The following is a 12,602-nucleotide window of genomic DNA, read 5'->3' on the forward strand; positions in this document are numbered from 1 at the left end:
GTGCCCTGGAGCTAGCAACAGTGGGAGCCTTTACAACTCCTAGACCATAAGGGGTGAGGGAGAGGAGGGCATAGGAACCTGAGAGTGTAGATGATAGGAGCACTGGCCTTTGGTTGAAGGATGCAGCCAACCATGGCAAACTGGTGGGGAGGAAGCAGCGGGAATAAGCACCTCTCTCTCCTCCCTCCCCTCAGTCTCCTGCTGGGGCCTCTCATTGGCTAAAACCAACAGGAAGCCAGGGAACAAGGGAGTCATTGATGCAGTCCACATGGGTCAGCCTCCCCAGGGCACTGGGAGGGGGAAGGAAGGGTGGAGGGACCAGCACATCACTAACTGCCTGGGGGGTGTATCTTCTGTTCCCCAAAGTTCAGTAATACTTCTTCCGCCTCTGGGACTTTCTCTCTTCCTTTTGGGTCCAAAGGCGTGGGTGGATTGTTGCTTGGAGAGCACTGTGGGGTTGGGGGGGAGGGACAAGGCTCTCCCCTCTTCTCAGCCATCCCCTCATTGGCTCTGACTCCCACTTCCTGATTCCTGCCTGTCCTGGCATCTTAGGTGGCTGCAGAAATTGTCCATGAGAAGAGCAATGTCAGCCACTGAGTCAGTGTTTTTTCTCACACCCAGAAACACTGTACCACCCCCAAACACAACCACAGGCATGCCTGTTGCCACCACAGGCCCCTGTCATGGTCACCGCAGCCATGGCTAGAGTCATATGTACATCAAGAAAATATCTTGGCACTCTGCTACACTCTGCCATAGTCATAAAATGACAAATGTCACAGTAATACAAACTATTTCACTGTCACATGTCAAACATGCTGTCATACATGTTAAAGAGATATACTCTGTCACAATCATCCATGTGAAATCAATGATGTAGGAGCAGGGTGGCCAACAGGTTAACAGCAATGGCCATGGAGTCAGACAAGCCTGCTTGACCTCTCTGGCCTCAGTTTCCTCGTCTGTAAATGGGGATGATAATACTTCCTCTTTCCTCATGGAATTTTGAGGATGAAATGAAATAATGATCAAGAAGATCTTAGCACAACTTGAAGAAGGTAATCGATGTCACTGAATTGTACATGGAGAAGCAGTTGAATTGGTGTGTTTTGCTGTATATATATATTCTCAACACCCAAGACCTTAGTACAGTTCCTAGCCTGGAGTAAGACACTCCAGAAATGGTAGCTGTTACTGTGAATTCCCGTCTCACCCTCCCACATCCACACCCCTGTGCATTTATTCGGATCAGCAGCAGTGAGCACACACACACCCGCACAGGCCAGCCAGGTACCCTGGGATCCACACACCCATCCGAGCAGCGCGTGTGCCCTCCCCCAGACATGCCTGCCAGGAGCACTTGTACATTCACAGACAAGCTCCTTCTGACCGGAATGTTCTTTGCCCAGACAGACGTCCATGTGGCTCGCTTCCCACTACCTTAATGAAGTCTTTGCTCAATCAAGTATCACCTTCTCAATGTGGCCTAGCCTTTTTAAAATTGCAAACCCCAGCATTTCCAACCCTGACCCTACTGTATCATATACTGTAGTTTACTTATCTTCTTTCTGCCCCAATTAGAATGTAATCTCCATGAGGGCAGGGAATCTGATCTGTTTTGTTCGCTGAGGCATTCCCAATGCCCAGAATGGTGTCCGGCACATGTTGGGCGGAATGCAGCATCTATGCAGGTGTCCACATGGGTTTCTGGCTTTCTCACCCTCTAAAACAAGCACAGCCAGGTGAATCCACTCACCAGCCCAATAAGCTACACCCACTGTGAGCAGGCCCTCGTGCCCAGGCTCAAATGGCCAAATTAGGCAAGACAAACGTAGTTCCTCCTAGGACTCTAGCTGGGTGGGCTTGGTTGTGTGTGGGGGGCTGTTTTCAGTCACCCAGCAGAGAAAGTCATTCCACCCATTCTTCCAGCTGTTTTGAGTCCAGCGGTAGGGGCTGGGGGGCACCCACAGGGACCCACCGGGCAGGTGAGGCAGCTGGCTCGCCCTGGTGACCCAGAGCCTCCTCTGCAGCCTTGTTTTTTACGATCTTGCTTAGAACCATCAAAGTCACCACTTCAGAGGCCCGTAATGGGGCTGAATATGTTAAGGTCTTTGCAATTCCTGGATCAAAGAGGCTGGGTAAACAGTAGGCAGCGTCCAGGCTGGTGACTGGCTGATGCCCTCAGGTAACAGCTCCCTGGGCCCCTGCAGCTGACACCAGCTCCCAGACAGCCTCGCATAGCCCCTCTGGGTTTGGGAAGGAGAGATCTTGCCCTTCTAGGGACCCTCTTAGACAGCCAGGGCATGCCTTGGAACAGCTGTAGTTTCCCCATCAGCATTTGGGGTGAGGGAGAGAGCTGAAGGCCTGAGGGACCCTATCCCAGACAGAGAAGCCCTACCCAGGCTCTAACTCTGGGGTTCTCTGGAATTCCCCCAGGCTTAGCCCCCATTCCTGGAGGGGCCTCCAGCCCAGATTCACCCAGCTCATTCTCCAGCTGCTCCTGTACAGGGCTGGGGTCAAGCAGTCTGACCTGGAGTGAGGCCAGGTCCAGGGCCATTAGGATTCCAGGATTTTTTTTTAACGGGAGAGTCCTAGACTTGCTGAGGTGTAGACACGAGGTCCCAGCACACAGTCATCACACTGGGGCCGGCTTGAGGGAGAGAGTAAGGAAGGAGGGCTGGTTCCCTAGCCACAGCTCAGGTCTGACACCCCACCATGCCTACAGTGTGAGCCAGACTCAGGCTGGAGGAGGCAGTGCAGGCCCCACAGCTATGGAAAGTCCTTCTTGCCCAAGAGAAAGCATGGTGCTATGCTCAGTTTAGATGATCTTTATTGGCAGGTGTTAAGAGTGCAAAATAGTAATAAATCCAGAGGGATGGAAGGAGGTGGGGCATGGCTCCCGCCTACCAAGTGAGGACCCTCTAACCAGGCCAGTGGGGAGGGAGCACTTGACTGTGGCCACTTTGGGCCCAGCACTTTCCAAAGAATAAGCTCCCCGGCAGGAGGGCTCCGTACAACACAGGGGAAGGGAGCAACACCTTGGAAGGGGCATGGGTAGGTCCTGCCCCAGGCTGCTTGGCTCCTGTCCACTGCACACCTAGACCCCTCAAGAGGCAGGTGTCACAGCTCAGGGTGTGTTAGGGCACTGGGCTAAACCTACCCCTGCACAAACTCAGCTATCTGCCACATGTCTATTTCCCTCCTCCCGGTTATTAGACAGGTTGGACCACTGGCCCCGTTAGTGGCCCAGCCTGACCCAAAGTGAGTAGTCCCCATAACATACCATATTTTAGCTATGTGTGTGGGCTGCTGGCCCTCCAAGGAGGCTGTTGGGATCACTGTGGGCTGGCCCTAGCCAAAAAAGACCCTTTTTGGGCCATGGAAATCAACTCAAGATGCTGGGCATTATGGCTACCATTCCAAATTTCCTTTGTCTCCTGAAGGTGATCTACCCCCAAGACAAATGGTCCCAGCATCCATAATCATATGGCCCAAGTGTGTGGTGCAATAACCAAAGGACCCTGCTGCCAAGGGCCCCAGCTTGGCTGTAAGCCCACAGAGGTCTCCCTCGGGGAGTCTGGTCTGTTCAGTTGAAGGCCCTACCCTGCAGCAGCAGTACTGGGCCACCTGCCACAGGCTGCCTGTCTCTGATCATGTCCTCCACACTCTCCTGGAGACCCCACCCAATCTGGTGAGGTCCAGCCCCTTCTGGCCAGGGTCCGAGTCAATTACAAGGCAGCCAGGTTGGGTAGGAGTGGGCCCGGGCCAGCAGAGGCTGCACAGGGGTCACATAGTAATTGACAGTGGCAGGCACAATCCCGTCGGGGCCTGGAGGGTGCCAGGCTAGGGCAGCGGTGGCAGCTGGGCCCTGCTCAGCCAGTGCCTGGAGCGCCATCGTGGCAATGAGGTCTAGTGTCTGGCGGCGTTCGTGGTTCATGAGGCACACAGTGCTCTCGTTGACTACCCGGTGCAGCATCACCAGGCAGGCATAGCGGCGGGCAGCATCAGTCCCACTGAAGTGGGCCTCCAAGTAGCGCTCCAGAGTGCGCTGCTGCTCCACTAGGTCTGGAAAGTCGATGAAGAAGCGGGAGCACATGTAGCGTTGCAAGGCACAGACGTCAGTGCTGGGCTGAGGCCGGAAGCCCCGCACCAGGAGGTGGCAGTACTTGAGAAGGCCACCCCCACGGATCTCCTCGGGGTTTCGTGTGGCGATCACACGGTGCCGCAGGTGCTCCAAGGCCTCAGCGAAATCCCCATAGAGGCTCTCGCCTGTCACTGTCGGGTGGAAGGCCTCAGACATGGGTGCGGATGAGCACTGGCCAAAGAGCAGCAGGGAATCCAGGATGATCTGGAAGGAGTCCACACTGAACTCAAACTGGCGCCTCACTGAGTCTACAAACTTGAGCTCCACATTCTTGCCACTCTTGTTGGACAGCGAGATGAGGCTCCAGCGGTCTGTGTCTGTGCACACTTTCACCAGCTTCTGCACATAGGCCTCCTTGAGGGTCAGTGGTGTGATCTTGGCCCGGCTCACACCGGCCGGCAGAAAGTCCAGCAGGCAGGCCAGCACCACCTCCTTGGTCAGCTGAAAGGATGCCTCGCTGCGCAGGTCCACACGAAACACCAGGTCCAAGTCCTTGTAGCCCAGGCCACTCTCGGGGTGCAGCACATGGCTGGCAGCTGAGCCATGCAGCCTCACGCTGTGCACGCGCAGTCCCTGTTCCTCCAGGCTGCTGCGGACGACCTGCGGGGGCGGAGAGCAGGGGGAAGAAGAGTCAGGAGGCTGGGCCCCGGGGTCTGCCATGGGCTTCCATGTAATACTCTCACAGCTATGCCAATCATTGTTTACCACTTTCCAGTTGTCAGGCCATTGGAAAGTCATTTATCTCGCTGAGCCTCAATTCCAAATCTGGAGAATGGTCCCTTTGGAGGAATGACTCAGAAAGAACAGCAATAACAACAGCAGCCATAGACATAGAATTCACTAAGCACCAGGCACTGATCTAAGATACAGATATAGACCCACTTAACGTCAAAACAACCCTAATAGTACCTCTGAGGTACTATCATTCCCACTTTACAGGTGGGGAAACAGAAGCATAGAGAGGCCAAGTCACTTGCCCAAGGTCACATAGCTGGTAAATGCAGACCTGAAAACGAAACTCAGAAACTCAGACAGAGACATGTCCTAATCACTCTGCTAAAACTCACTGCCGTCAAGCCTATTCCAACTCACAACGACCCTATAGGACACAGTAGAACTGTCCCACAGGGTTTCCAAGGCTGTAATCTTTATGGAAGCAGACTGCCACATCTTTCTCCCATAGAACGGCTGGTGGGTTTGAATTGCCAACCTCCCAGTTAGCAGGCAAGGACTTAACCACTGCGCCACCAGGGTTCCTTTAGTCACTCTGCTAGTCCATCTAAATGTGTTGGGAATATAGTTAGCAGGTCACCTGCATTACCACATTCCCCTTACAATAATCCTATGTTTGAGTATTATTGTCTCAATTTACAGATGGGGAACCTGAGGCTCAGAGAGATTAAGGAACGTGCCCAAGGTCACAGAGTAGCCAAGCTGAAATCAGAATCCAGGCCAGTTGGATTCTAAAGTCCATGCCTGATCTTTTGACTAGGGCACACTCATCCTTACAAGGACCCAGTGTAGCAAATGCTTTTATACTCTTTTTACAGATGAGGAAACTGAGGCTTATAGCACCGAAACACCCAAAGCTCAGAGTGGAAGCTACTCAGAAATGGCAGGGCTGGAAGTTAAAACCCAGGCCCTCTCCACTCTTGGGAGAAAGGACAGGTGAAGACCTCAGGAAGCTTCTGGAGCCAAGAGACTTGGTCTCTGTCCTCAGTCAGCCCTCAGGCTTGAGGAACAGGAACATGACAGGTAAACCCACAAAGTCACCTTGAACCTGTTCCTTTAGCCAGAAGCACCAGGTGGGGAGAAGACTGAAGCTGGGGCTGGACACCATGCTGAAAGTGACCAGGCAGCATTCCTACCCGAGTAACAATGCGACCCCACCTTGCTGCCAAGTCAGCACCTGGGCCAGGCTGTCCTCCTCGCCTCACAGCGAATTACTGCAAAGAATGCAACGAACTGCTGAGGAGGCAAGCACAGTGGGGCAATCTGAGGCGGGCGGTGCCTTCCAGGAAGGCTTCCGGGGAGAAGAGGACCTTGTCTAGGGGAAGGTGTCCACATGGCTACAGGGGAAGCAACTGACCATCAGGAACCTGGTGCGGGGGGAGGGAAGTAAAGGGGGGTGTTAACATTGGCTGGGTACCAGTACTGGACCTTCTCACCAGAGCCTGTGGGGGTGACTTTATGATCTTCGTTTTATAGACGGAGAAACTGAAGCTCACAGGAATGAAGTCACCTGCCCAAAATCAGGAAGAGGTGCCTTCAAACTCAGATATGGTTGACTCTTTCTATTACATTACAGTGTCAGGGTTCAGAAGAGGCAGAGACTAGAAACTAGGGTTCTAACCCTCCCTCCTTTTCCAAATTTCAAAGTGAAGGCAACCCTCAAGTCACTGAAGCCCAAAGCTGGAGCAGTTGGGGAGTGGAGAGGTGAGAGTTGGGGGTGTCTTGGTCAGAGAGACAGAAGTGGCCAGAGGTAAAAGGTCAATTGCTGCGGTCCATCCTGTGGTCCTTCTAACCCATGCCATGCCAGCTGGCAGCATGCCCACACAGACTAACGAAAGAAGTGGTCCAAAGACCTTGGCCCAAGGACTCTGCTAGACCTGCAGAGTAGAGCAGCCCCCTCTCCATGTCCCATTAGAGCCAACGGAGTCAGACTCAGTGCCAGCTCCTGCTCCCAGCTGGTGCCCACCCTAAAGCATGGCATCTGGCCTGGTGAGTAGGTAGCAGTACCCTCGTTAAATCTCCTGCGTCAGGGCCATGGGACCGGCTGTGTCAGCCAGCCAGCGGCTGTTGTTTCTTTTCCAGGTGTGACTACAGCCAGCTTGGCAGACAGTCCCCAGATACCACCACGCCCAGCAACTGCAGGGCAGCTTGGAACCTCCTGAATCAAACTTTCCAGCCATGGAGGAGGCAGTGCCTGTGCCCTCCCTTCTCCTGTGCCAAGGCCCTCCCCAGAGCCACTCTGCTCCCAGGCCAGCTGCTGAGACCTGCAGGGAGACCATAGGCGTTGTCAGTTACAGGCTTGCAAAACTCACACTTAGGGTTGCTTAATGCAGGCTCTCTGGCTGCAACTGGAGAGGTTGGATCTCTAGGATTGTCTAATTCAATCATCAGGACCCAGAAATGGCAAAGAACCTGTCCAAGATCACACAGATAAACACTGGCAGAACTTAACTCTACCAGGTCTCCAGAGCTACAGGCAGGGGAACTCCTACAGGAGGTGGGTCCCTTCAGCCCAGCTACAATCCAGAATAGCAGCTCTAGCTCCTCATATTGCTATTGTAGAAGCCTTGTGGGAATGGAGAGAGAGAAAAGTTCTAATTCTTGAGCTGTGAGCCAACTCTGACTGGAGAAGCCCAGAGTCAACAACCAGCACCCCCCAGACACATCCCCACTGCTTTGGAAACTGCCAGCTGTAGATTCCTGCCAGAAACTGGACTTTTTTCCCTGTGGAGGCAGCTGTGCAGGCCAGGCAAAGGCATCTATCTGTTCACTTTGGACTCTGGAACCAGAAATGGCAGTGGAGAGCAGTCTAGCCCATCTCCTCATTGAACAGATGGGGACGCTGGGCCCAGCAAAGTAACTGACAGCAATCCAGGCCTTGAACCTCCCAGTCCAGCTCAGAAGTCTGTCACCCCTCCCCCAACAGCCAACAGCTTTCTGGGTTCTGTGATCTCTCGGACCCTACTCTAGGACACTGTACTACTACCTGACTTAAAACGAGCTCTTATTGACCTGCAGTCTCCCGCACCTGCCTGGTAGCGTCTGGAGGGCAGGGAGACTGGGTCCCAAACATCTGTGTCCCTGGTGCCTTGAACCAGAAGCCCTGGTGATGTGGTGGTTAAGCCCTTGGCTGCTAACTGAAAGGTCAGCGGTTTTAACCCACCAGCCGTTCTGTGGGAGAAAGATGTGGCAGTCTGCTTTCATAAAAGATTACAGCCTTGGAAACCCTATGGGGTGGTTCGACTCTATAAGTCGGAATTGACTGGACGGCAATGGGTTAGTTCCATGAACAGAGCAGGTATCCGTAGTAAAGGCAGTTTGTACCAAACTTCCAGGGGCAGGAAACTCCCGTCCAGTGTTCCCCTTGTCCCTGCAGAGGGAAGCTGCCATACGGGGCTCCACTGACCCCTCCCCCTGTGCCTGGCTGCCACATTCCTGGGGTTCCATGTTTGGCCTGACTGTCCTGGGGAGAAAAGCCTAAATTGGTTTCCTATTTACCCAGATGACAGCAGGCAGCCCAGGAATGCCTCGTCCAGCACCACTGGGGCTTCTGGTGAGTCAGCCCTGGAGAATCTGCCTCCACCCCCTCCCATTCCTTGGGAGTGGGGGCGAGGTAATCCCCCAGCAAGCACCCTGCGCCCTTTGATAGAAGCTAAAGCAGCAGGAGACAGGGGAATGGCTGGCTTCACCTAGCTGGTGGGCTGCCTCACCAGAAAGATAGTCCATCTGCTGGCATGAATCTGCAGGAATTGTGGCTGGATTTTCTTTCCATCAGGGGGATCCCCTAAGGCCTTGAGTCTTGGGAGCTGGGGCAAGGGTGCAAAAAAGCCTCAGCTTCTCCAGCTATAAAATGAGCACAATAATTACTATACCCTGGTATATTGGGACATGACAATGCCCGAGCTATAGAGATAAAAGAGCAGTTTTGGGGTCGTTGAGGGTCAGGTAAAAAGAAGAGTTGGGAGTATGAGGAAGGGCTGCCAGAATTCCAGTCTCTGGCTTCTCAGGAGAGAGGTGGGGCTTGGCGCTTGAGACTTGGGCAGGCCTTCATTTCCAATCCTGGGGAGGAGTAAGGAGGACGCATAAAATGAACACCTGATATTGTCCTGGGGGATGCGAGCCTCAGGCTTGGCCTGATGTTTAATCCCCTCCTGACACAACCCCAGCTAAGAGCACAACCCTGCTAGGATTTCTCAGCCATCCCACCTCAAAGTGGGTTATTGAGCCACAGGCTGCAAGAGGACAAGGGCAGAGGCTGCCCCTAAGACCTTGAGATCTGGGGTTGGGATGAAAAGAGCTATTTTGGATCCAGGCTTGTACACCTACCCATCTCAGCTGCCTGGCATCTTTCGTCCTTGCAGACGGGGCTGTCCTCTTCGCCAAGTTCCTCGCTATCTCTCTCTCCCCTCCCAGCCAGGCCTGGGTGAGTGGTTCGAGGAGAATAGGGGATCCTCCAAGGGCCAGGAATTGAGTGGGGTGGGATTCTGAGGTGCAGGGAGGAAGGGATCTGATCTACCATTAATGCGCTGTGAGATTTATTACAGACCCTGCCCCTCTCTGGGCCTGTTCCCCTAGCTGTCCAGCGAGTAGAATCGACTCCACGTGCCTTCCAGCCACAATGAGCCTCAGGATAGAGCCCCGCACCCCACTCTCGCTCTCTCTCACCTGCACGATCTGCCGGGGCTGCACGCTTAGCGTGGGGAAGTTGCCTCGCCCGTGAATGGGAATTGGCTCGCTCAGTAGCGCGTCCAGCCGCTTCACCTGCGGCCAGGTGAGCCCGCTAAAGTGCTGTCCGGAGGAGGCCGACGAGGCCTCCGGGTCGGGGCCGCCGCCTGCCGGGGCGGCCGTGGCCATTGCCAAGGCCGCAGCCGTCCCCACCTGCGCGGCCGCCGGGTCCCGGCGCTCAGCCCCGCTCTCCGACTGCATCATCCGACCGGCCCCGGAGTCCCGACGGCAGAAACCGAGGGGTGGTTTAGGGTAGAAGGGCAGGGACAGCGGCTGGGCCAGGGCCAAGGCGGGGGGCGTGGATGCAGGGATGGGGCGGCAGGGACGGCGAGGCAAACCCAGGGCACAGCTCCGACAGCGACGACCAACCGACCCTATAGAACCTGCCGCCGGGGCCCCACCGCGCTCTTATAGGCCGCGGGCCACGTGCCCATTGGTCCGGCCAGCTGTCACACAGCGGGAGCCGCCCCGGCTCTCGCCGTCCCTGACATTGGTCAGCAGGGCTTTGCACTTGAGTCATTGGTCTCTAGGGCGGTTCCGATTGGCTGGAAGGCACGCCCCCGCCCCGCCTTCCTTCTCGGGCCGAATTCCCTCCTTTGGTCTTTAAAGAACTTCTGTCTACTGTGATTGGCCCAGGCGGGCAGGGCTGCTTAAAGAGATAGCGCCATCCAGGGGCAGCAGGGAGGGAAGCGACCTGTGAAGTTCCCAGCGGAGTCGACCACTGAGACATTCCAGATTTATTTATTTATTCGGCGCTAGAAAAAAAAAATTTTTTTTTTTTTTTTTAAGGAACTTAAAAATCACTTGGCAATCCGCTGTTTTCCGAAGCTCAGGGAGATTGTGCTACTTGCTCAACTCCACACAGCATTCGTGCCCTCCGGCAATCTTCCAGAAGATGAGGTCGAGAAAGGTAACCCAGATAGAAGTTTTCGAACTTGCTGTGTCGATTGGCCTTTCCAAACCACAACGTGGCAGCGTTAACGTTCCTGAGAGGAAACCTGCTCAGAGAGGGGAATGACTTCCCTGAGGATATACAGTGAGTAATCCCGGGCTCTGGTCCTGAACAAGGCTATGGAATCGTGGCGCGTGCTGTTTCCACTGCACCTACGCAGACGGGGCCTTTCCGGGGCTGGAGGATGGAGGGCAGCTGGGACTACAGATTAGTTTTCCCCACCCAGTATCTCAGCCCTTCCCAGCCCCCTGCATGTGGGGCTTCCTGGGTGGCTGGCCAAAACCTTTCCTGAACATTCTATGCATCAGACCTTATATATAAGCTGCCCTGCTCGGCGCTTCTCAGCTTTCTGAAGCCCTATGTGACCTTGGAGCCCTGGTGATGGAAAGGTTAAGAGCTCGACTGCTAACCAAAAGGTCAGCAGTGCGAATCCACCAGCGGCTTCTTGGAAACCCTATGGGGCAGTTCTACTCTTGTCCTGGAGGGTCACTGTGAGTCGGAATCGGCTTGACAGCAGTGGGTTTGGTTTGGTTTTGGTATGTGCCCTTAGGCAAGTCACTTAACCTCTCTGAGCCACCATTTCCTCATCTGCCCCAGAAAAGGTAAGGTGCTGAATACATTTTCTTTTTTACAGGTAGTCCTCTACTTACCACAGGGTTCGGTTCCCACGACTCTGTTGTAAAGTCGGTTCTGACATAAGCCGAATACATTTTTTTTTAACTTTTCATTATTATTGCCTTTTATTATCAGTATCTTTATACAAAGAAGCCCTAGTGTTGCAGTGGTTAAGTGCCCGGCTGCTAACAGAAAGGTGGACAGTTGAACCCACCAGCTGCTCAGCTGGAGACAGATGTGGCAGTCGACTTCCAAAAGATTTACAGCCTTGGAAACTGTGGGGCAGTTTTACTCTGTTCTACAGGGTTGCTATGAGTCGGAATCTACTCAAGGGCACTGGGTTTGGTTTTGGTTTTTGATATCTATAAATCCAATCTTTGAACATCTGCAAATGATATCATCAGCAAATTACCTGCTGCAACACTGTATGTAGTATGTATTACTAAAGATAAGATGTACAAAAAAAAAAAAAAACAGACACAGGAGAGGTCAACACAAACGGACTAAACCAAAAGCAAAGAAGTTTCCTGAATAAACTGAACGCTTCAAAGGCCAGTATACCAGGGGCGAGGGTTTGAGGACCATGGTTTCAGGGGACATCTAAGTCAACTGGCATAATAAAATCTATTAAGAAAACATTCTGCATCCCACTTTGGAGAGTTGCCTCTGGGGTCTTTAACGCTAGCAAGCAGCCATCTAAGATGCATCAATTGGTCTCAACCCACCTGGACCAAAGGAGAATGAAGAACACCAGATGCAAGGTAATTATGAGCCTAAGAGACAGGACCAAGTAAACCAGAGACTACATCAGCCTGAACCAGAAGAACTAGATGGTGCCCATCCATAACCGCTGACTGCCCTGACAGGGAACACAACAGAGAACCCCTGAGGGAGCAGAAGAGCAGTGGGATGCAGACCCCAAATTCTCCTAAAAAGACCAGAGTTAATGGTCTGACTGAGACTGGAAGGGCCCCGGAGGCCATGGTCCCCAGACTTTCTGTTACCTCAGGACAGGAATTATTCCCAAAGCTAACTCTTCAGACAGGGATTGGACTGGAATGGGGGATGGAAAATGATACTGGTGAAGAGTGAGCTTCTTGGATCAAATGGACCCATGAGACTATGTTGGCATCTCCTGTCTGGAGGGTGGATGAGAGGGCAGAGAGGGCCAGAGCTACCCGAATGGACATGAGGAGAGAGAGTGGAAGGAAGAACTGTGCTGTCTCATTGGAGGGAGAGCAATTAGGAGTGTATGGCAAGGTGTATGTAAATTTTCATATGAGAGACTGACCTGATTTGTAAACTTTCACCTAAAGCACAATAAAAATTAATTAAAAAAGAAAACAAACCACAGACAGTTGTAAGTGCAGTTGGTCGTAACTCAAATATGTCCTAAGTTGGGGACTACCTGTAGTTTGATTTGTTTATTTAAAG

General features: G+C 53.3%; 1 protein-coding gene across 1 annotated transcript; it reads right to left on the bottom strand.

The window, feature by feature from the left end:
• Window positions 1–505: 505 nt before the first annotated feature.
• Window positions 506–9,978, bottom strand: TENT5B (terminal nucleotidyltransferase 5B). The gene is made up of 2 exons (XM_003415420.4): window positions 9,542–9,978; window positions 506–4,744 (listed from the first exon to the last, which is right to left on the bottom strand). The coding sequence occupies exons 1-2, from the start codon at window positions 9,803–9,805 to the stop codon at window positions 3,725–3,727; spliced, it is 1,284 nt and encodes a 427-aa protein (XP_003415468.1). The 5' UTR covers window positions 9,806–9,978; the 3' UTR covers window positions 506–3,724.
• Window positions 9,979–12,602: the final 2,624 nt, after the last annotated feature.

This window comes from Loxodonta africana, chromosome 3, assembly GCF_030014295.1.
Source record: "Loxodonta africana isolate mLoxAfr1 chromosome 3, mLoxAfr1.hap2, whole genome shotgun sequence".
Classification (NCBI taxonomy): Eukaryota; Metazoa; Chordata; class Mammalia; order Proboscidea; family Elephantidae; genus Loxodonta; species Loxodonta africana.